The sequence below is a fragment of the Bufo bufo genome, chromosome 1 (genome assembly GCF_905171765.1).
Source record: "Bufo bufo chromosome 1, aBufBuf1.1, whole genome shotgun sequence".
Taxonomy (NCBI): domain Eukaryota; kingdom Metazoa; phylum Chordata; class Amphibia; order Anura; family Bufonidae; genus Bufo; species Bufo bufo.
This window is the reverse complement of record NC_053389.1, coordinates 680831379-680856961: the sequence shown is the minus strand read 5'-3', so window position 1 is coordinate 680856961 and position 25583 is coordinate 680831379. Positions and strand designations below refer to the sequence as shown.

General features: G+C 47.9%; 1 protein-coding gene across 1 annotated transcript in view; it reads right to left on the bottom strand.

Moving 5' to 3' along the window:
• Positions 1 to 23603, bottom strand: part of IDH2 (isocitrate dehydrogenase (NADP(+)) 2) — a 33188-nt gene extending 9585 nt beyond the window's left edge. The window contains exons 1-7 of the mRNA XM_040414134.1: positions 23360 to 23603; positions 9883 to 9974; positions 9078 to 9243; positions 6755 to 6915; positions 6537 to 6680; positions 3833 to 3969; positions 690 to 841 (exon numbers count right to left, since the gene is read on the bottom strand). Coding sequence (XP_040270068.1) covers positions 690 to 841; positions 3833 to 3969; positions 6537 to 6680; positions 6755 to 6915; positions 9078 to 9243; positions 9883 to 9974; positions 23360 to 23468 — 961 coding nt within the window. The 5' untranslated portion in view covers positions 23469 to 23603. The remainder of the gene's footprint in view (positions 1 to 689; positions 842 to 3832; positions 3970 to 6536; positions 6681 to 6754; positions 6916 to 9077; positions 9244 to 9882; positions 9975 to 23359) is intronic.
• Between the last annotated feature and the right edge of the window lie 1980 nt (positions 23604 to 25583).

The window sequence follows — 25583 nt, the reverse complement described above, 5'->3', positions numbered from 1 at the left end:
TTGGTGTCATGAAGAGGATGCCTTAGTAGAGTAAGTGTCCATTCACACGTCCATTCTCTATGGAGCAGGAATGGATGCGGGCAGCACACAGTGTGCTGTCCGCATCCGCATTTCCGGAGTGTGGCCCCGGAAAAAAATAGAACATGTCCTACTCTTGTCCGCAATTGCGGACAATAGGCAGTTCTATGGGGGTGCCGGCCGGGTGTATTGCGGATCTGCAATACACTACAGACGTGTGAATGGACCCTTAGGGTGGATGCAAAACTCACATATTTGTTACAGAATTTCAGTTGCAAAATAAAAAATAAAATAAAAAGCACAGTACATGGTTAGTCCATGGACTTGTAATAGCCTCAATTCACTCAATGTAACTGCAGCAGATTTTTTTTGGGCTCTCATTGTATTGAGTGAAAGTATTTGTGGCTCAATTTCATTGCACATTTTGGCATGGATTTTGAGGACAGTTTCACTGTTATTCTTAACGCTGTGTGCATGCACCCTTAGAGACCCATACACCTGTGAACAGATTTGTATGGCAGACCAGAAAATTCCATATCCTGTACCTCCAATAAGTTTCAATGCCCAATTATAGTTAAGATCTCGTGGAATCTAACTAACTATATAAAAACCTCAATAGAAGTTACTCCATCAGACTGGGCCAGTATCAAAGTTTAAGAAGATCAGCCTACCTTGAGCAAGGATATCAGACTGGACATCTCCATCATAATTCTTGCAAGCCCAGACGAAGCCTCCAGAAGACTTGAGTACCTGAGCTACCATGTCATCGATCAGCCTGTGCTCATACCAGATCTTCAGTTTATCAAACTGTGGTTTGTAATGCCTAAGAGGAAAACCATGCTATTAAAATACAGTGGATATACTTTGTACCTTAGATTAGCCAGATTCTCATTACCATCACCCTCAGCATAAAGGCTTTGGACACCTTTGTGGGCAATCTAATTTTACTCAGAATGGGCTAAAATATTTTTCTTCAATTGGTCTTTATTAAATTATAAACCGTTCTTCTACAGCTTTCACTTCAAGTGCATTTACCAACTAGCTCAAACACATTTAAAGAGGTCCTCTCACTTCAGCAAATGGCATTTATAAGTTAATACAAGGCTCTTCTGAACGTATTATCCATATTGCTTCCTTTGCCGGCTTGGTTCATTTTTCCACAACTTTATGGACAGCTCATTTGCATTGTTACGACCACTCTGCAATCCATCAGTGGTGGTCGTGTTTGCACACTATAAGAAAAGGCGTCAGCCCCTCTGGTGGCCGGGACCATGGGAGCTCACAGACTAGTGCTTTTTCCTATATTGTGCAAGCACGACCACCAATGATGGATTGCAGGGTGGTCGTAACCATGGAAACAAGCCGTGAATAATGTAACAGAAAAAATGAATCCAGCCAGCAAAGGAGGCAAAATGGATAATACATAAGTGGCTTGTATTAACTTCCTCTACATGATAAATGCCACTTACTGAAGTGAGAGAACCCCTTTAAGCTAAATAAGACTATGGCTTAAGAGCATTTGTGATGTCAGGAGTTCAGAGAAGGCTATAGAAAAAACAGTCAGGGCGGCTCCCTGACAGATTCAGTGTAAAATGAAGCCTGCTAGTCTTTAACGGCTCTTAAAGTGAAAGCTGTAGAAGGAAAACTGTTGAAAATATTTACTACAGTTAAGCTGCCACTTTTTAGGTCAGTTTCAGGTTGATGATCCCATTTTTGAATCCGGAACAGCCGCGGAGGTAGCACTTAACCTGTGTCCCCCTAGCACTAGCAATAAAAATCTTCCGGCATAGCTGGATACTGTCTTACCCCACCAAAGCCCATTGACTATCAGGAGACCCTGCCTGTTTTTGTCCAGTAAATCCTGGCAATCATGCCCGATCTAGGCTGGATCCCATTATAGTCAATAAGCCTGGAGGTGCTCCAGCAAACTCCAGCAGGCTGTTCCTCTACAGGAATAGCCTGCCAGAAGATTTTAAACACTAGTGTGCAACTAGTGCAAGGTCAGTAAAGATCTTACCCCACTACTACCCAGGTGTCAGTTAGAATGAAGCCCTTGGAATACAGCTTTATTTATTTTTCAAAAGCTGTTATTGAACAGTTTTCAATAATCACAGAAAAGGCTATTTTGTTCTTTTTTAAACAAAAGTAAATACACTTTAGCAACATTTTTGATATGTCAGACCTATTAAATGAGTTGATTGGTGGGGTTCTGAGTGCTGAGACCCCTGCAAATTGCTAAAACAAGGAGCCAGAAGCACTCTCTCCTCGCTGCCAAAGAATGACCCAAAGATGGTCTAAGACTTTCAGTTGAAGCAGTCTTCAATTCTTTTCAGCAGCGAGAAGAGACGGCACTCAGCTGAGCATTTCCTGCTCCATGTTTTAGCAATAGACAGGTCTCAGCACTCTGACCCCACCAATTAAACCCACTAAGGGTACTTTCACACTTGGGTTGTTGAACTCAGGCAAGCAGTTCCGTCGGCGGAACTGCCTGCTGGATCCAGAAATCCATATGCAAATGGAAGGCATTTGTTTCCAGATCCGTCTGACAAATGCATTGAAACACCGGATCCGTCTCTCTGGTGTCATCAGGAAAAAAAAAAAATTCACATTCTTTAAAGGTCTGCGCATGCACAGATTGGGAAACTGGATCCGGTTTTCCGGAACACTTGGTACCGGATCCGGCAAGTGGTCTGGAATTTTGGCCGGAGAAAATACCGCAGCATGCTGCGGTATTTTCTCTGGCCAAATACCGTAAGAGTGACTGAACTGAAGACATCCTGATGCATACTGAACGGAATTGAGCCCCTAGGACAGAACTCAATACCAGAAAACTTAAGTACCCCAATATGTCACTATGAAAAGTTCTGCTAAAGTGTGGGTAATTCTTTAATGTTCAGTTTGTGCAGAAACCCATTTTTCTTTATAGGACATTTAGGTTTGGAAAACACCAACCACCAGCTGAAAAACAGCAACTGTATTAGGCCTCTTTCACACTTGCGTTGTTGGGATCCGGCATGCACTTCCGTTGCCGGAGGTGCCTGCCGGATCCGTAACAACGCAAGTGTACTGAAAGCATTTGAAGACGGAACCGTCTTCCAAATGCTTTCAGTGTTACTATGGCACCCAGGACGCTATTAAAGTCCTGGTTGCCATAGTAGGAGCGGGGAGCGGGGGAGCAGTATACTTACAGTCCGTGCGGCTCCCCGGGCGCTCCAGAATGACGTCAGAGCGCCCCATACGCATGGATGACGTGATCCATGTGATCACGTGATCCATGCGCTTGGGGCGCCCTGACGTCACTCTGGAGCGCCCGGGGAGCCGCACGGACGGTAAGTATGCTGCTCCCCTGCTCCCCGCTACACTTACCATGGCTGTCAGGACTTTAGCGTCCCGGCAGCCATGGTAACTATTCAGAAAAAGCTAAACGTCGGGTCCGGCAATGCGCCGAAACGACGTTTAGCTTAAGGCCGGATCCGGATCAATGCCTTTCAATGGGCATTGATCCCGGATCCGGCCTTGCGGCAAGTCTTCAGGATTTTTGGCCGGAGCAAAAAGCGCAGCATGCTGCGGTATTTTCTCCGGCCAAAAAACGTTCCGTACCGGAACTGAAGACATCCTGATGCATCCTGAACGGATTACTCTCCATTCAGAATGCATTAGGATAATCCTGATCAGTATTCTTCCGGCATAGAGTCCCGACGACGGAACTCTATGCCGGAAGACAATAACGCAAGTGTGAAAGAGCCCTTACAGAAGCTAAAAGTAACCAATACAGTTTCAGCTGCATTAAACATTTCACTCCTTGTATACATACTTCTCAAAGATCTCCTGGAAGATGTCCTTGAACCTGCCATCATAAGCCTTCAATATGGTGTTCTTTGTGCTCAAGTACAGAGGCCATTTCTTCTGAATAGCATACTGGAAGCAGCTGTGCCCAAAGCCAGAGATGGACTGCAGACAAAGCACAAGTTCAAGACCAAGATTAATGCAAAGTGAAAAGTAATAAAAAAAATTAAAAAAAGTTACTAATTGTTAATTTATTCTTAGTTGCCATTGAAAAAAGTAAGTGATTAAGTGCAATTTACCCCAAAATGAAAGCTAATCTTTTTTTATTACAAAAGCTATAAGAAAACCTTATGAGTCTTGGGAAGTGGTGATGCAAAAGGTTTTAATTGAACAAGTAGTAAAAAAAAAAAAAAAAAAAAAAACACTATGTATTTGGCATCTCTAATCATACTGACCCAAAGAATGAAGACTTCTTTATACTCAGTGGCAGTACTGCCATTTTTCCTATCTCACTCCCAGAAAAACTACAACTTGTCCCGTAAATGAACCCTCATACAGCTAGACAGAAAAATAAGTTATAGCTATTGGAAGGGGACTAAAAGAGTAAAAAAAACACTGTCAGCAAGGTCCAAAACAGGCTGGTCACTAAGGGGTTAAAGGCTTAAAAACACACTCATAGGGAGTCACTTCCAACAGGTGGCAGTAGCAAGATGCATTGGATAGGCATCGGACACCCATGTTTGAAGAGAAGTCAGCACTGGTAGGAGCACTGCTTTCTCTTAAAACAGCTCATTGGCGAGGGGTGCTGGGACCTCAATCTGATTGAGGACCCATCCTGAGGATAGGGCATCAACAGTAAAAAGCAGACAACCTCTAATACCAAAGTTAAAATTGAGATTTTAGATTAAATGTTAGGAAGTTTATATCAGATGCCAGACTAAAACAAATGTATTACAATTTCAGGGAGCTAAGGGGTGGATTTACCAATCCTAAAGATGGGTAAATCCTAGACGTCTAGTCTTGCACCAGGGGCTCGGGCAGGATGATAAATGTGCTGCAGACACTCATCTAACTCTACCAACTATTGGCTGGCTTACTCAGAATTTGAATAGTAAAAAGCAGCACTCCAAGTGAAGAATTTTGAAGACCTTTTATTATAAGTCCAGTGTCCCAAAGCACAGTAAAGCAGCAATGTTTTAGGCAGAGCTGCCATCTATCAAGCATAGATGAATTGTGGAGCAATTTTGGCACTTCCCTGATAAGTCTCACTCCTTTTTAAGCGAGCAACAAAATTCTTAACTGAAGCTTTTGTGGCACATTAGTAATCTGGGCCCAATATTTTGTTTACCTTTTCATGGTATCAAGGCACTAGATGGCAAATGATACCCAAAGGACATCTACAGCCAACTGTACTAGTAGCCTGCGGCACAGATGTAATGTTCTCTTACAAAGACTTCAATACCCACACAGGGGCTCAGACTGTATACTAAATCTGGTGCAAACACTTCTCTATACCAACTATTAGCTGGCTTACTTTTAGGCAGATTTTTATGCCACAATTGAGCCAAATCTGGGCTAAAATGTTCTTTAATATGAATCTGACATTGATACAGTAATAGACATCACCAGTACAAAAATGCCTGTATGTGGCTATAAAATGAAGAATTTTTACTGTTACTATGATCTATAGTAGAAACACAACCTTAATGTGCGGGTAGGGCTACTTTCACACTAGCGTTCGGGGCTCCGCTTGTGAGTTCCGTTTGAAGGCTCTCACAAGCGGCCCCGAACGGATCCGTCCAGCCCTAATGCATTCTGAGTGGATGCGGATCCGCTCAGAATGCATCAGTCTGGCTCCGTTTGTCCTCCGCTCAGCAGGCGGACCCCTGAACGCAGCTTGCAGCGTTCGGGTGTCCGCCTGGCCGTGCGGAAGCAAACGGATCCATCCAGACTTACAATGTAAGTCAATGGGGACGGATCCATTTGAAGTTGACACAATATGGCTGAATTTTCAAACGGATCCGCCCCCCATTGACTTTCAATGTAAAGTCAAAACGGATCCGTTTGCATTATCATGAACAAAAAAAAATTTAAATTTTTTTTTTTGTTCATGGTAATGCAAACGGATCCGTTCTGAACGGATACAAGCGTTTGCATTATAGGTGCGGATCCGTCTGCGCAGATACCAGACTGATCCGCACCTAACGCAGGTGTGAAAGTAGCCTAAGGCTACTTTCACACAGGTGTTTTGGTTTCAGTTTATGAGATCCGTTCAGGGCTCTCACAAGAGGTCCAAAAGGGAACAGTTTTGCCCTAATTCATTCTGAATGGAAAAAGGATCCGATCAGAATGACTCAGTTTGCCTCCGTTCAGTCTCCATTCCGCTTTGGAGGCGGACACCAAAACGCCGCTTGCAGCGTTTTGGTGTCCGCCTGATGATGCGGAGGCAAACTGATCCGTTCTGACACACAATGTAAGTCAATGGGGACGGATCAGTTTTCACTGACAATAGAAAACGGATCTGCCCCCCATTGACTTTCAATGGTGTTCAAGACTGATCCTTCTTGGCTATGTTAAAGATAATACAAACAGACCAGTTCTGAACGGATGCATGCGGTTGTATTATAGGTGCGGATCTGTCTGTGCAGATCCATGACAGATCCCCAAACGCGAATGTCAAAGTAGCCTAAAAACAACTTTCCGCTTTTAACAGTCAATTAAGACATCCATACCTCATCTGTGTTGTACATTCCCATGCCAATACCTCCTGCAGGAAAGTCAAACACTTCCCACTCCTTAGCCGCTGAGCCGTCCGCTGGATTGAACACCATCTTAAATTTTCCAGCTTTATCAACAACAAAGTCTGTGGCCTTGTACTAAAAAGGAACAAGAAAAACTGTCATGGAAAGGACAAATGGCAACAATAAGAGGCCACAAACCAAGGTCTTACCTGATCACCATGTGCATGTCTACCAATTGTGATGGGCTGTGTCCATCCAGGAACCAGGCGTGGAATGTTCTTGCAAATAATTGGCTCACGGAAGACTGTTCCACCCAAAATGTTCCTGATTGTTCCATTCGGACTCTTCCACATCTTCTTCAGCTTGAACTCTAGCATTTAAAAACATTAACACATCTCAATACCAGTTCCATTTTATGCAAGATGTTTTGCCACAAGATACAATTCTGGAACATTTTATAATGTTGCCTTGTGCTGTTCCTGTTTTTCACCCCTCTCGAAATTTCTGAATAAAATTGAAAACTGGGGGTACCAATAATATTTTAAAGGGGAATGTCTGTACACAGTCTGCCAGTCCCAGGACTAACTGGAAAAGTAATGGCGCAACACAATTATAAGAAAATATGCTCCAAAACCAGTATGTTATGGCGAATACACATTTACTACATCAGACATGTCCCTGTCTAAAATCGCACTGAAGAATGAATCCATCCATGGAGTCATGTACCAAGCATACCATGGATGGCAGTCTATGCCTTAGCACTGCACTCAGCTTCACACATACTGAGATATGGGAACTAACAGGCAATGTGTCATCAGAAAACAGCCTATTCTTTATATCACGTTTTTATGGTAAAATGTTTTTTTGTTTGGCAATTTGTTAAGTTTACCATGTCCTCTAGATGAAAAAAAAAAAAACGAAACTCATACGGTTTGCATACTGGTCACTAGGCCTTCTAATTCATAGGCTTCCTGTTTCAGTAGCCACCACATTATCACGGCAAGATTACGAGAGAACTTCTACATACACATAACAGGATCCACCATTCACAATAGCACAGCTTATCAGCTCCCTCCTGACCTGTGCAGAGGTCAGGACTAGAAAATGCCCACAGAAGTCAATGAGATCCCCTCCTGTCCATTGTGTGTATGGCCCGTGTCGCTGCTCTCAAAGAACAGGAAGTCTTGACATTTTCGAATTACTGGCCAGTGCAAAAACTCCAGGATTTTAGAAACATTTTTAGTGACTTGTGAAATAAAATAAAAAACATTAAAAAAAAAAGAAAAACATTTAACAAAACTTGACTTAAAAACCAGTCATTTTCTGATCATTCCGTTAAAGTGTATGGCCTAATGCATCGTAAACAGAGGATTTTCTGCACTGAAATGGTGTGGAATATCTGCTGCTCTTAATGGGAACCAGTCATCACCTTTATGCTGCCCATACTAACAGCAATATAAGGAAGAGACAGACCGCTGAAATCAACTCGCCTGTCATTTCAAAGTTAAAAATAAGTGGTTTCCAAGAACCATCACAAATCATTGCAGACTGGGCCTGGAAAAGAGTCATGGCCACCTGAGAAGAGTCCTGGTTATCCATGAATTCCTGCTCTCCTGCTGATGACTGACCGTCTTCTACCTAGTTTTCTCCCTTTCTCTCTAGGAGAGAACTGCCAATCATCAGCAGACGGGTGAGAGCAGGAGATTAGGAATAACCAGGACTCTTCTCAGGTAGATCTGACTCTTTTCAGGGCCTGGGCTGCAATGATTATGATGCTGGTTCTCAGCAACCACTTACTTTTAGCTCATGAGTGACACACCGCTGACATCAGCATTTCTGTCACTATTTTATGCTGCCCTCAGTGAGGTCAGCAGAAAGTTAATGACAGGTTCCCTTTAACAGTCTCATCCACATGATGCAGAGAATGTGCACCAAATTATGCACGACATGCTGCAGATGTAAAATGCGCATGTCCATTAAGAATGTGAAATCTGCGGCAAATCCAAAGTGCGTCAGTACGTATTTTTGCAACAAAATCCACACAATGATGTGGAGCTGCTGCAAGATTTGCTCCATGTGGCTGCACCCTCATAGCAGTGTTAGGCCTCATGCACACAAACATATTTTGTGTCCGTTCCGTTTTGTTTGCGGATAGGATGTGGACCCATTTATTTCAACAGGTCCGCAAAAAATGCGGAAAGCACATAGTGTGCTGTCCGCATCAGTATGTCTGTTCCGTAGCCCCAAAAAGAAAAAGGCATACGGATGTAATTTTTTTTGGCGGACCACAAAACACACACGGTCGTGTGCATGTAGCCTTATCTATAGCCTTGTGACGTACCCAGACAGCCACAGCATATTCAGTTCATACATCTATGGATTTATTGTTGGTTATTTTCCCTTGTTAAAGACTTTTTAAAACATCACTTCTAGGAAGCCACTTCCAGCAGTAAGCACCCAGTATGATACTGCTAGTCATTGAGGGCAACAAAGTAGTGGTCTTCACAAGAAAACATGCAAGGAGATGAATACCTTCTACTCGAGCCTCATCAGGAGTGATTGTGGCACACTTCACAGCAACACTGTACTTCTTTGTGGCCAGAGCAGAGTCGATTGTGACCTGGTCGTTGGTTTGCTCACGATATGGAAGGCCAAGATCGAAGTATTTTAGCTCAACATCAACATTAGACAGGATCAACTGAAGAAAAAAAAATCATGAAAATGCAAAAGGCAATTCTGGATAGGACTGCATCAGTTTAATCGCAGCATTGTTTAGGCTGGCATAAAAAAAGCCATCATAAAGCGCACAACTTGTCAGCATAGATTCGACAGGTGGATGCCAAAGGCTGGCACAGGACTAAACGTGGCATAGGTAACGTACCTCAGTCACAAGATAATGGCAATTAAAATCGGCCAATTTTTGTATACAATTAGATAGAACTTTTAAGACCTTTCACACAAGCAATACAGAATGTCTGGGTCTGTTCAGTGAAAAACTGATTGCTCATGGGCATATACCCACGGAAATGAATGGGTCATGGTCCAGTCTCAATGCCGTCCATTAGTAAAACAGACAGCATTGAGATGGAAAACTCGTTCGTGTAGAATTACCCTACTTGAGCTTATTAGAAAAAAGTTCTTATCCTCTCATCCCCAACTTACATTGAGTAAAAGGCATGTCTTCAGTAAGAGCAGCTGAAGACACAGAAGGAGGACTCCTGCTGTGAGAAGGAAGCAGCAGGGAGAGACACCTGACTGTATTCTATGCCTGGCATGCAACTAAAGAGGACCCTTGGGAGGAGCAGTGGTACAACATCAGCCAGCCGCAGGATCGTACCTTTTCCTTGATGAACTCCCAGATGATGCGGGTCATCTCATCCCCATCCATCTCCACCACTGGGTTAGCCACCTTGATACGTTTGTCTGCATCTGCAAATTCAATGGAAAAATAAATGGGAGTAAGTAAACCATTAACCAAGGCTGAAGCAGAATGGATGCTAACCAAGCGTTTCTTCATTAAGCAGCTTGTGATTGTCTAGAGCAGGGATGGGCAAACTGCGGCTCGCCAGCTGTTGTAAAACTACAACTCCCAGTATGCCCAGTCTGCCTACAGCAGGGCATGATGGGATTTGTAGTTTTACAACAGCAGGAGAGCCGCAGTTTGCCCATCCCTGGTCTAGAGCAAGCTAAAGTAGCAATTGAAAGCTGAGAACATTCAGATATTCTTGGGGCAGGGAATCTATCAAGGATTTTGCGCCAGTATTTTATTGCATTAAAGGAATATTCCCATCTTAGACTATACCGCCATTGTCTGATGGGTGCAGGTCCCAGAGGTGGGACCTGCACCTATCTCTAAAATTAAGCCTAACACGAGTCCTGTGGTGGCCAGCATTTCTATAGGGCAGATGGAAATAGCCGAGCACAGCTATTTTTGGTGGCCCCATAGACATTCATAAAGAATATATAGAACATAAGAATGGCAGCATATCCTGGTGATATGCCTCCATTGTCTGAGATGAGAACCCATAAAAAAAAACAAAAAACATATCCTTAAATTATTGACGTCTCATCTCAATAGCAGCAGAACATTTTGTAAATTGTAGTAGAAATTAGGGGTGGGCGGTATAGGCGATATGCGATATAAATTTGGGCCACGATATGGATTTTTGCCATATCGCCGGACCGCGATATGATCGCGCTCTCTGCGCGCACCATTTTCTCCTGATGAGCCGGCACAGTGGAGGGAGTCTCTCCCTCCCCACTGTGCGCGGCTGCCGCTGAACACCAATGAGGACAGAGTAGGAGGAGGAGGGGAGGGACTGTGGCCACTGCGCCACCAATGAATGTGCCGGCCATATCCCACAGGGTCCCCCTCCTCCCCCCCCATCATTGGTGGCAGTGGGCAGTTCCGATCGGATTCCCAGCAGTGTTATGCTGGGGCTCCGATCGGTTACCATGGCAGCCAGGAGTCACGCTACTGAAGTCCTGGCTGCGATGGTATGTTAGTGAGCAGCATTATACTCACGTGCGTAGTGGCCGCCGGGCGCTCCTTCTGTCTGTGCGGCGGATTGCAAATGCTTATAGCATTAGCAATGCGCCGCACAGACCTATGAGAAGGAGCGCCCGGCGGCCACTACGCACGTGAGTATAATGCTGCTCACTAACATACCATCGCAGCCAGGACTTCAGTAGCGTCCTGGCTGCCATGGTAACCGATCGGAGCCCCAGCATTACACTGCTGGGACTCCGATCGGAACTGCCCACTGCCAACAATGATGGAGGGGGAGGGGGACCCTGTGGCCACTGCCACCAATGATTAATACTGGGGAGGGAGGTGGGTTTGAGTTGCCGGGGGGGGGCACATCAGAGGCCGGGGGGGGGGGGGGCACATCAGAGGCCGGGGGGGGGGGGGGCACATCAGAGGCCGGGGGGGGGGGCACATCAGAGGCCGGGGGGGGGGGCACATCAGAGGCCGGGGGGGGGGGCACATCAGAGGCCGGGGGGGGGGGCACATCAGAGGCCGGGGGGGGGGGGGCACATCAGAGGCCGGGGGGGGGGGGGGGGGCACATCAGAGGCCGGGGGGGGGGGGGCACATCAGAGGCCGGGGGGGGGGGGGCCACATCAGAGGCCGGGGGGGGGGGGCACATCAGAGGCCGGGGGGGGGGGCACATCAGAGGCCGGGGGGGGGGGCACATCAGAGGCCGGGGGGGGGGCACATCAGAGGCCGGGGGGGGGGGGGCACATCAGAGGCCGGGGGGGGGGGGGCACATCAGAGGCCGGGGGGGGGGGGCACATCAGAGGCCGGGGGGGGGGGGGGGCACATCAGAGGGCGGGGGGGGGGGGGGCACATCAGAGGCCGGGGGGGGGGGGGCACATCAGAGGCCGGGGGGGGGGGGGGCACATCAGAGGCCGGGGGGGGGGGGGGGCACATCAGAGGCCGGGGGGGGGGGGGGCACATCAGAGGCCGGGGGGGGGGGGGGGCACATCAGAGGCCGGGGGGGGGGGGGGGGCACATCAGAGGCCGGGGGGGGGGGGGGCACATCAGAGGCCGGGGGGGGGGGCACATCAGAGGCCGGGGGGGGGGCACATCAGAGGCCGGGGGGGGGGGCACATCAGAGGCCGGGGGGGGGCACATCAGAGGCCGGGGGGGGGCACATCAGAGGCCGGGGGGGGCACATCAGAGGCTGGGGGGGGGCACATCAGAGGCGGGGGGGGCACATCAGAGGCTGGGGAGGCACATCAGAGGCTGGGGAGGCACATCAGAGGCTGGCTGCCATGGTCAGCTCCCTGTTGTTGTGTGCACAAAGCACAGGGCAGCAGGGAGAGTGTAAAGTCCTATTCACCCTAATAGAGCTCTATTAGGGTGAATATGACAAGGGTTCGAGCCCTTAAGGAGGCTAATAGTTATTAAATAAAAAGTAAAAAAAAGAAAAAGTTGAAACCCCCCCCATATAGAAAACAATACATCGCAATATATATCGCATATCGCACATGCTTAAAATTATATTGCAATATAGATTTTAGGCCATATCGCCCACCCCTAGTAGAAATCCACACTGGCTCAGACAGACAGATCTCTAGTCCAGTCAATTTGGTGCATTTCGCTCAGACAAACTTTCGTTTAAACCTCCCAGACCTGTACCTACAGTGCATTTGGAAAGTCTTCAGACTCTTACTTTCACATCGTTATGCTGCAGTCCTGTGCCAATTTATAAAAAAAATGATGTTTTCCTCTATCAACCTGCACACTTGAGCGGGTGAAGACCATTTTAGAAATGTTTGCAAACTTATAAAAAGGAAAAACTAAAGCTTCATGGATACAAGTATTCACATCCCTTGCTACGACACTTGATATTTAGCTCTGGGGGCCTTCCATTTCTCTTGATAATCCGAGATGTTTCTGCACTTTAGCGTCCACCGGAGCTAAATTCAGTTGATTGGACATGATTTGGAAAGACCCAGCCCTGTCTATACAAGGTCTCACAGCTGACAATCCATATCACAGCAAAAACCAAGCCACGAGGAGGAAAGAACTGCTGATCAGACAGGATTGTGTGGATGCGCATGTCTGGAGAAGGGTACAATTACGTTTCTGGTGAACTGAAAGTAGAGCACTGACCGCCAAATTCTTAAATGAAAGAAGTATGATCGCCAAAGATCCTGTGTGCAGATATCTGATATTAATGACCTATCCTGAGGATTGGTCATCAATATTAAAAGCCCAGAGAACCCCCTTTAAGTTTGATGCTGTCATTGCATTTCAAGTATCCTGCACGAATTAGGTTCCATGTGCCACTGCAGCCACAGTGGCATGTGGACCTGCAGGGATATAGGGATAGGTCACCGCCGAGGTCAGTTACTGGCCCCATAGCATGCAGGACTTTTTCATGGGAATAGAAGTGCAGTGGAAAGTGCCTGGAAGCTACACAGCTGGAACACAACAGGGAGCAGGTAAAGTTACCTTCCACAGGGTGCGGTGCGGGTTGAATTTAAAAGAAAATTGTGGCATTTACTTAAGTAATTGCCAGTCCTAATAAATGTGTTTTAGTTCCTCACAAGATCAGTTTGTCGTGACTGGGCACAATCTTCAGGACTTCTAGGAGAAGAAAACAGGTGCTGCAGCTGCAGAGAATACCACGGTCTATAGATGTGGGATAGCACCACAGACATGCACCCAACGTGGAAGGCTAAACAGGACCTCATATGATCTGTTATGGCATATGTACATGAGAGGCAATCCCCCCCCCCCCCTTCTATTAGCACCCATGCTTTTGTCTGATGGTGAAAGGACTGGCCATGCCCACCTCCCCCCTGCATGAGCAGTTGGCACTGACAGCATGTTCCAAAATTAGCTTATTGCTGGGTGGTCTCAGGAGCTGGACCTGCTGCAATGACTCACCGATTCTCATGTTAAGGGGCTGATAAATATTGTGGCTTCAAGCACCCCAGAGGTTAAGAATCCTTAAAAGGGTTGTGTCACTTTAGCAAATGACTTATTCTACATACAACATGTACAATAAATGCTGATACAAGGCACTTACTAATGTACTGCGAGTGTCCAAATTGCTTCCTTTGCTAGCTGGATTCATTTTTCCATCACAATATACATTGGTCGTTTCCATGGTTACAATTACAACCACCCTGCAATCCTTTAGTGGTGGTCGTGCTTGCACACTATAGGAAAAAGCACCAGCCTATGTGAGCTCCCATGGTCCCAGCCACCAGAGGCCAGCACCATTTCCCTATAGTGTGCAAGTATGGCCACCACTACTGGATTGTAGGGTGGTCGTAACCATGGGAACATATGGCAGTGTATAATGTGAGAGAAATGAATCCAGCTAGTAAAGGAAGCAATATGGACAATCACAGTACATTAGTAAGTGCTTTGTATTAACTTTATCTACACAATAAATGCCACTTGCTGGAGTGACAACCTCTAACTGCAGAAATAATGAGTGGGACTAGGGGGCAATAGTCTGAGAAGGAAAAACAGACACTGTATAGACTTGACATTTTTTTAAGTCTTCAAGTCTGATAAACGGCACCTACACAATGACTGCGAGACTAGGAAACAGATGACACTGCCCTCAATGTGAAGACGCAGCTTGCAGGACCAGCAAATGTAATAACTGAGATAGTGATCAGTTGCAATCAGATCAAAGGACAGAAGACCGACATCTGGCTGTCACAAAATAGGGTTGTTTCGATACTAAAATTTCGATTCGATTTCGATACCATAAAAAAGTATTGCGATACTCGATACCACGCAAAAAAAAAAAGCAGCGTTCATTGCGCATTTTATTGAACGTCCGGCCCATAATAGAACAGTCCGATCCTATTTTTTTGGGGGGACAAGGTAACAAAAATGGCGAATCGCACAGTTTTTATTAATTTTTTTTCTGTTACGGCACTCACTGCATAGGACTTTTTTTTATATTTTAATAGTTTGGACTTTTCAGACGTGGCAATATATGATATGTTTATTTCGTGTTTATATATTTTATATGTAAAATTGGGAAAAAGGGTGATTTATACTTAGATTTTTTTTTACGTTTTATTTAATAACCATTTTCTCCCTTAGGGGCCAGAACCTGGGATCTTTTGATCCCTTGTCCTATTCATCCTGAGAGCTCTATTAGGGTGAATAGGATTTCACACTCTCCCTGCTGCCCTGTGCATGGTACACACAGCAGCAGGGAGCCGACTATGGCAGCCAGGGCTTCAGTAGCATCCTGGCTGCCATGGTAACCGATCAGAGCCCCAGGATTACACTGCTGGGGCTCAGATCGGAACTGCCACCAATGAGGGGAGGGGACCCTGTGGCCACTGCCACCAATGATTTTAATACTGTGGGGGGCACGCACTGCGCCACCACTTATTTTAATATTGGGGGGTTGAGGTGAGGGGGCGCACTGCACCACCATTGATAATATAATTAATATTTAATACAGGAGGCGGGTGCGGCACCTAAGGTGTTAACTGTAGCTAATCGCAGCTCCTGTCTGCTGTATTTGTATTAAACATTGGGAAGGGTGCGCCCTCCCCTCTCCTCATTGGTGGCAGCAGCTGCACAAGGGGGAGGGAGAGACTGCTTCCTTCTCCCCTGTGCTGCTGAGGAGAACACGGAGCGCGCTCCATGTTCTCCAATACTAGATTGCGCAATAGCGAAGCCTAGTATCGAAAAAAAGCACATCTGGTTGATACCAGGCAAAAGTATCGATTGGGTATCGAAAATTCGATACCCTAAACAACCCTATGTCACATACAGAAAAACTGATCTAGAGCCCGACAGCCCTCCTATTATGTTAAAGAGGTTCTCTAACCCCCTACCAATGATAGATGTGCAGATCAGACCTCTACTGCTGGGCCCGACTGATACTGAGCACTGAAGCCTCTTAAAGGGGTTATCTGAGTATTTAATACTTATTACCTAGCCTCTCGATAGGTAATCAGTAACTGATCAGCGGTGGTCTGACATCCTGAACCCGGGTCTATCAGCTGTTAGAGGTTGCACTGCTCCTGTGAGCTCCAAGACCACCTTGCAGCTTTAGGCTACTTTTACACTTGCGTTTGTCTGTACAGACGGATCCGCTCCTATAATGCAAACGCTTGCATTCGTTCAGAACGGATCCGTCTGCATAACTTTGTTTTTCAGATCTGATTTTTCACTTCGGATTTGAGTTAGATCGTGAAACTCAGATCCGACAGTATATTCTAACAGAGGCGTTCCCATGGTGATGGTGACGCTTCAAGTTATAATATACTAAAAGAACTGTGTACATGACTGCCCCCAGCGATTAAACTGGGACTCCGATCGGAACTCTCCGCTGCCACCAATGATGGGGGGGGGGTCGGTCATTTTAATTAGGGGGGGGGGGGGGGGGGGCCAGCCGCACTGGCCACCAATGAGTTAAATACAGGTGAGGGGGGGGGTCTACCCCCTGCAAGCACCTGCCAGGCAGCAGGGGGCAGTCATGTACACAGTTCTTTTAGTATATTCTAACTTGAAGCGTCCCCATCACCATGGGAACACCTCTGTTAGAATATACTGTCGGATCGGAGTTTCACGATCTAACTCAAATCCAATGGTATATTCTAACAGAGGCGTTCCCATGGTGATGGGGACACTTCAAGTTAAAATATACCATCGGATTGGAGAAAACTCTGATCTGATGGTATATTAATAGGGACTCCTGACTTTACATAGAAAGTCAATGGGGGACGGATCCATTTGCAATTGCACCATATTGTGTCAACGTCAAACGGATCCGTCCCCATTGACTTGCATTGTAAGTCTGGACGGATCCGTTTGGCTCCGCACGGCCAGGCGGACACCAAAACGCAGCAAGCTGCGTTCGGGTGTCCGCCTGCTGAGCGGAACAGAGGCCAAACTGATGTATTCTGAGCGGATCCGCCTCCACTCAGAATGCATTGGGGCTGTACGGATCCGTTCGGGGCCGCTTGTGAGAGCCTTCAAACGGAACTCACAAGCGGAACCCCGAACGCAAGTGTGAAAGTAGCCTTAGATGAACGGGACAGACCAGTTCCTAGGACATGTGATAGATAAACGTGGTGCCACTGGCCTAGGAAGAGGCTGCAAACAGCTGATCTGCAGGGGTGTCGGCCTGTCGGGAGTCAGACCCCCACTGATCAGATACAGATGACTGAGCAGGGATGCTCAACCTGCGGCCGTCCAGCTGTTGTAAAACTACTACTCCCCTCATGCCCTGCTGTAGGCTGTCCAGGCATGCTGGGAGTTAGTTTGGCAACAGCTGGAGGGCCGCAGGTTGGCCATCCCTGACTTAAAGGATAGGTCGTTAGCATTAGGCACTAACCTCAATGAAGTAAGGATCCCAAATGGACAGCCACTACACACTTTCACATGCACCGCTATTGTAGCTGTATGAGGCCCTTTCGGTTTGTCAGGAATTGCTCTAGGTGTTTTCTGGAATGTCCCGAGGTCCTAGCCTGTAATTTATACTTCATGCCACAGATCCGACAGGTAAAATTATAGGATTCAAAGAAAGCGATCGTTAACACGGATAGACTACCATCCCATTGAGGACGTGCTTGTTACTTGTCACATCTACACACATGGTGGAGGAAGAGGTTAACGTGGCTCTCTGCCAAGATAGCTGCCACTGCCTCCTCCATTAAACAATGGTATTATGCAAGCATTTTGGACGCTATGGGCGGCCTAGTCACTCAGTAAGATCTGTACGACTGCTCCTGTGACCTCTATACTGAAGTAGGGAAATCACATGCCACATCTACCCCTCAATTCAGCAATGCAGGCACATCCTCTAAAGACTGCCATTCATTTAAATTAAAGGCCAAAAGTGAAAACTGCATCCCAAGGACCAGCGGTGAAGACATTTTAAATAACTGGCGACTTGTGTAATAAAAATGTCCATCATTAGTCACTACACATATGACCATGTATGAAGTATGGTTAACCGTCTACGTGGAATATAGACTGGAAAGTGGACTGCAGAAACCAGGCTTCAATAATCTCCTAAAACCCAGTCACCCATTCCCCCTCTAAGAAGAATAAACTGGCAGAGACCTAGTCTGGTTACCATGAACTAGTCTTAAAGAGGCCACACATGAACTTCAGGTCTGTAGTATGACATTTAATCCGATCACATCAGAAGAGGACAATCTCTGGTAGAAATAGCAGACTTCAGCAGGTTATTAAGCCTTGCAAGCAGCTGCAGCCCTTCAGAAGTGGCTCCTAGATCTGAAGCTTTTCACATTCACTCCGGTTCCTTCTACTGCATTTTCCAGTTTGATGAAGATGTACTGGATGTGACATAACTGTACACCAGTACTGTATACCAGTGCAGGGAGCCAGTCCAACCACATTCCTGGCATCATGACCATGTAGGCCTCATGTCTGACGACCTCCTCAACCTTCACTTTCCTTCCAAGGACAAGCTGGAACTAGGCCTGTCCAGAATATTCTAAATGTAGGTTGCCAAAGCAAGCTTTTCCTGGAGGAGGTTTATAACAGGAGCCTGCGCAGTCATTTACAAATGTTTCTCATATACTCATTCAGCAAAAAAAGGGGATTTGAGGTCATCCATGAAGGAGGGTCTGTCTGAGGCAGTACTACCGGTATTTCAAAGGACACGTTCATAGAGTTTCTAAAATTAAAGGGGTGGTTGACAGACCCCCAAACGATTGAGACCCACAACACATTTAAGGGGAGGGGGGTATATAAAAACTCGCCTGCATAACGGAACCGGGACGATCTGTTTTGCAGCCCATAGACTTCCATTATGACTGAATGAATGACGGAATGTCTCTAAAGGCATTCAGTCATAGAATTGCATTATGGTCCGTGGTAACGGAATCCATAACAATTCTGCTTTTACTAGTAAACGAAGTGTGAACGAACTTTAAAATATGAAATTGACTCATCTCTATACATTATATTTCTGCACACATTGCTTAATATAGGTGTTATTTTCCATTCATTGAATGCACAGGGTTTGAATAAGTTTTTGGTCAGAAATATTGTTGATTGCAGGATGGTGATGAAAAGCCTGGGGTCACCATTTACACTATTACCGGGAATTTTACATTTGCCATTTATGTTGGAGTCAGAAGCCTGGCTTACTGATTCCACAGCAACAGTTTTTATGGTAAAGCACCGTATTCCCTCGATTGGCCTAAGTTGGCCAAGTATAGCCCACCAGTGTACTATGGAGGTCTTCAGGACCCAAACCTTCAAGATCTCTAGAACTAATTAGGTTATCCAAAAGCTGACTAAACACTGGATTCAAGGACACAGCCATGAGGTCACAACTAGGGATGGGCGATATGCGATATAAATTTGTGCCACGATATGGATTTTGTGCATATTGCCTATATCGCCAGAACGCGATATGACCACAGAGCGGTAGTGAATGATCGCGCTCTCGGCGCGCACCATGATCTCCTGAGCCAACACAGTGGAGAAGGAGGGAGTCCCTCCCTCCCCACTGTGCGCGGCTGCCGCTGGCCACTAATAAGAACAGAGTAGGAGGAGGAGGGACTGTGGCCACTGCGCCATCAATGAATGCCTGAATACCAACTAATACCAACGCACCTATGACTGCATGCTGCGATCCGCCGCAATTAACCCCTCAGTTGAGGGGTTAATCGCGCGTATCACAGCGTCCTGTCAGAGGTCGGGTGCCGGGAATGTTCTTCAGTCTGCATTGGTGGCAGTGGGCAGTTCCGATCGGAGTCCCAGCAGTGTAATGCTGGGGCTCCGATCGGGTTACCATGGCAGCCAGGAGTCACGCTACTGAAGTCCTGGCTGCCATTGTATGTTAGTGAGTAGCATTATACTCATGTGCGCCATGGCCGCCGGTCGCTCCTTCTGTCTGTGCAGCGCATTGCTAATGCTTATAGCATTAGCAATGTGCCGCACAGACCTATGAGAAGGAGCGCCAGGCGGCCACGGCGCACATGAGTATAATGCTGCTCACTAACATACCATGGCAGCCAGGACTTCAGTAGCGTGACTCCTGGCTGCCATGGTAACCGATCGGAGCCCCAGCATTACACTGCTGGGACTCTGATCGGAACTGCCCACTGCCACCAATGATGGGGGGGGAGGACCCTGTGGCCACTGCCACCAATGATTAATACTGGGGGGGGGGGGGGGGGGAGGTGGGTTTGAGTTACCAGAGGGGGCTGATCAGAGGGAGAGGCTGGGGGGCACATGAGGCTGGCTGCCATGGTCAGCTCCCTGCTGTTGTGTGCACAAAGCACAGGGCAGCAGGGAGAGTGTAAAGTCCTATTCACCCTAATAGAGCTCTATTAGGGTGAAAATGACAAGGGTCTAGCCCTTAAGGAGGCTAATAGTTATTAAATAAAAAGTAAAAAAAAAAAAAAAAGTTTAAACAGCCCCCCTCCAAAATATAGAAAACATCTCGATATATATCACACATGCTTAAAATTATATCGCAATATAGATTTTAGGCCATATCGCCCACCCCTAGTCACAACCCTGGGAACTGCAAGTTGTGCACACAAACAGCAGCACTAACCGCTCAGACCATGTAGCGGCACTACCCGTTCAGGCCGCACGTTCCTCTGCCGTTTGTATTGCCAGTTTCCACAGCAATGTCTGGTAAATGGTTAGGAACCTGCAAGACAACAAAGCTCCCATGGTGTCACAGCCAACTTGTTAGTATTCTGTAGATACTGTAGAAAACCCTCAGCCAACACTTAGAGCTCCTACACAAGTCTGTCAGACAGCTTCAGATTTGTAACCTCCATGGCCTAGGAGCTCTGCATCCATCATAAAGGCTGAGGTACCCAGCTACAAGGCTTACAGTTTTCATATCACTGTATACATAAGATCTCAAGGACATCAGAACAGGGTTACCAAAAAATGATGGCCGTTTACCTTCTGAAGCAATCCAACACTTGGTGTGGCTTTCCCTACTGAAAGCGCATTCACATCTGAGGTGGCTTTGATATAGTTCAACACTGAGGTCCCAAACCTCCACCCATGACCTTTCACTCCCTTAGAGTGAATATTCTCTCTTCCAGCTGGGAGATGCCTAACCACTCTCCTACCCAGCAGGCTTCCCACCCAATTCAAACAAATTACAGTAGTCAACCCAGCACCACCACATAGTAAATTGTCATGTCACCTCAGTAAAGTTTAGGGAAGCTAAAGCAAGAAAAGCAACTTGGCCTGCCTCAAAGGTCCCAAAATCCACACCAGTTCCAAGTCACATGTTGGGATCTTTCATTTCCTATGCACTCTGTTTGGCCAAATGATAATACGATGTCTACAGGTTCAGGCCACGTCTGCACTTTTCCTGCCCGTGTCAGTCATCACGGTCAGGCCTCGGCTCCAACATATGGTCAGTGTGGCCTTGAAGGTCAAACAGATCATAAGAAACCTCCCTGCACCTGTATACAGTAGTGTTCAGACTGATGAATGCTTCCTATGTGACAATACAGCACTGGGCTACTGGGGAGCCAAAACCAGAACGGCACTGGATAAACTTAGAATATTTTCCACTTGACGTCATGTCATGTGCTTAAAGTAAGCAGAGGTTTCAAGTTTTAGACCGGGAAGTGACAGATCGTCAACAGTGCAGCAAAGTCATAACCGGTAAGGCATTCTATCCTACGTGATTGGCAGACAGGGTTACACTAATACTCCGGCAGTTATGCAAAAGTGCAAATCAGGAAATACTGAAGGGACCAAACTTTGCCAAAAGCCAAGGACATAAGGACCAATTCTAAGGACCAGTGTCATTTCTCTTGACTTCTGTCAACCTCTGAAGAAACGGTAAATGATTCTGGGCATTAGACATTGGGTAAAACCTGGTATTGCTCAGTGCAAGCAAGTCAACCTACAGATGTCCTGACAAGAGCCATCTGGATTACCAGACTACCGGCCAAATCCTTACAGAAGGCATCGGGTGTGCCCATGTTCCTCTGTCACATCCACAGCAGGCCCACCCTTACAGCACAGCATCACATTTGCAGGGCGCCCCCCTATTGCCGGGCACAGTATGACATCAGCAGCGCACCCCCTCGTGCTGGGCACAGCATCACATCAGTAGGGCGCCCCCCTCTTGCCGGGCACAGTATGACATCAGCAGCACACCCCCTCTTGCCAGACACAGCATCACATCAGTAGGGCGCCCCCCTCTTGCCGGGCACAGCATCACATCAGCAGCGCACCCCCCTCTTGCCAGACACAGCATCACATCAGTAGGGCGCCCCCCTCTTGCCAGGCACAGCATCACATCAGCAGTGCACCCCCCTCTTGCTGGGCAGAGCATCACATCAGTAGGGCGCCCCCCTATTGTCGGGAACAGTATGACATCAGTAGAGCACCCCCCTATTGCAGGGCACAATATGACATCAGCAGGGCGCCCCCCTATTGCTGGGCACAGCATCACATCAGTAGGGAGCCCCCCTCTTGCTGGGCACAGCATCACATCAGCAGCGCACCCCCCTCTTGCCAGACACAGCATCACATCAGTAGGGCGCCCCCCTCTTGCTGGGCACAGCATCACATCAGTAGGGGGCCCCCCTATTGCCGGGAACAGTATGACATCAGTAGGGCGCCCCCCTATTGCAGGGCACAGTATGACCTCAGCAGGGAGCCCCCTATTGCAGGGCACAGCATCACATCAGTAGGCCGCCCCCCTATTGCAGGGAACAGTATGACATCAGTAGGGGGCCCCCCTATTGCCAGGAACAGTATGACATCAGTAGGGCACCCCCCTATTGCAGGGCACAGCATCACATCAGTAGGGCGCCCCCCTATTGCCGGGCACAGTATGACCTCGGCAGGGAGCCCCCTATTGCAGGGCGCAGCAGTATTTCCTGCACTGCCGAGTCTAGAGCGCCCCCACAGGCTGGGACTCCGGAGCTCCTGCCTCACGTCCTTCTCTAGGTCGTTGGTGTAAGTGCACGTTACTAGGTCACCGTCTGCAGCATCAAGTGAAGGTCACGCAGTCCCACGATGACCTGGTGTCCGTTCACACCGCCTATTGTGCTGCAGGGGAGGCCCCGGACAATAGACGCGTCCGCCATCACATACGCCAGGACGCTACACGCTGCGCCGCCAGTCTCAGGACAGATATTTTAGGAAGCCGCAGCAGACAGCCGCCCACGGCCATAAAGGGAATAACGGGGCACAGCGTCGCATCCCCACAGCCAGGACAATGGCCGCCGTGCATCTCCTGCGGTACCGGAGCGCTGGCTCTGCGACTACAGACTCCTTCCTGCCTCCCTAGCGCTGCTGCAGAGCGGAACCCCGGGCACACATAGCGGGCGCACTCACAGTTTCTCTGCTGCTGGGTCAGGGCGGGGGCCAGGGCACCGGGAGTTTTGCTCAGGACTGCCGCGGAGGACTTGCAGATAGAGGTAACAGCTCGTAGGTAGCCGGCCATGTTTCCGTAGAATAAGCAGAGACTGGAAGACGGTGACAAAAATGGGGGGAGGTTGTTCCGGAGTTCCCGCAGGTTCTATATTTCGCGCCTCTCTTCGCCCCCAAACCGCCCGGCTTCAAGGGCGCACACGTCAGCATCGCGGCAATTTATAGATACGATGACGTCACGGCCGGCAGCAGGAGGGGCGGGGCCAGCTGGGGAGCGAGCGTGCTCTACTTTTCATTCATTCGTTTCTCTCGCGGGGCAAGCAGGAGCCGGTTAACTCCCTCGCTGCTGGATTGTAGAGCATCCTGGCACCGCCCAGTGGAGCGGCTCTGCTCAGTAACCCCTCCGGTGCCGGACACTGTTCGTTTAGGCTTCTGCACATCCCGCGATCTCTGTAGCTCGGGGTCCCATATGCTAAATGCGGTTATGCATGCCTGTGGAGTGTGGAGGAAGCCTGCATAGCGCCATGTTTTCATATGTCGTATGTAACAGGCGCCTAACACCATTGGAAGTAAATTAGGGACCCATAGCCTTCCAGGAGCCCATATCCTGCGCCTCCATCAGGAGGACAGCCTCCTAGGCACTCCATGTGTCCTCATACAGGCTCCTGAACCTGCAGAGTGGCTCCATACTGTGCTCTGGAGAAATACTGCTGCCATACTGTGGCAGTGCCACATGCTGAGTATTATGGACTTATTGAATAGTGTCCATAATGACATCCGTGACGAGATGGTCAGTGGTTCATCCTTGGAGATATCCGTGAAGTAGCCGTGTTTGGTCCATGTGTTGTCATATTTCACTTACATCGCTAGGATGACAATTTATTTATGGCATCCGTGTGGTAAGAGAGGAAAGACAGGGACGGGTATGAAGGTGCTGGGTTGAGTAGGGTTTAGGTTTCAAGGGTACTTTAACACTAGCGGCACGGACCTCCAGCAGGCTCTTCCGGCGGGGGAACAGCCTGTCGGATCCATCCTGCCGCTAGTGAACGCGTGCCCCCGGACTACATGTCGTACTTTCATTCCGGCGGCCTCTCGGCCGGAGTGGTAGTCTGCGGGCACGCGTGCACTAGCGGCAGGACGGATCCGACAGGCTGTTCCCCCGCCGGAAGAGCCTGCCGGAGTCCCTTGCCGCTAGTGCGAAACTAGCCTAAGGGCAGTAAAGTAGCTATAGTGGAAGCAGGGGAGGCGGCTGCTACGGGGCCCACCTAAGAGGAGGGCTAAAAGATTTTATTGTCAGGGTCCCCTCAACAGTGCTATACAATGACAGTATATACAGTGACATGACATACAGGATATACTTGTAGGAAATGGGTGGAGTGGCTGCAGGAGTGGGGGTTGCACGTGAGGGGGGGGATTCAAAAATTTGCTGTGGGGCTCAGTCAGTTCTAGTTACGCCACTGTGTAGGGCATTTCTTACCTTAGAAGAGGTGAAGATCCACCAGACCCTCCCTGTTAATTGTAAGATACTGTGTCCTGAGAGGAGCAGTTTGGTGGTGGATCACCGTGAGCTTACCACCACACTAGTTGTAGCTGTGTGACTGGTCTCCAGGATGTGCCTCAGCAGTCACAAAGGTAAGATTTGGGGGGCAGTCGTAGCAGGCAGGCACAGATGGCCTGGTTCGGGGTTTGGTAGCTGGGGGCAGGCCGGACCCAGCTCAGCCAGCTGAGGGTGCAGGTCAGGTCCCTGCTGTATTCTCATCTGTGATGTGAAATAATGGGTGGCACATGCCACAAAATAGTTTTCCAAAGGTTTCCATGTGATTATTGTTCCAGGTTTTGATTCTTCTGGGGGTTGGTATGTGCTCTCCTCATACTCGTTATGTATTCAGGAATTATGCTACACAGAACAAAATAAGGATCCCACATGAGAGTGAATGAAGAGGTGGCAGCAGATCTTTCCGTGGGAGTTATGGAAATAGCTGAACATACAGGGTAAGTTCAGTGTTGGGTTTGTTAGGAGTAATGATCGGACTGCGGTTCCTTGAGCCCACCAGAGGGAATTATTCTTGGGGCCCAACCCTCATGTCATCCATAAAGTCTAATAATCGTCCGATAGTCTCGGGGGTTAACTCCATCACACAAAATAGTAGTTTATACATAGATGAGATTCTTAGCCCCTTTGTATCAT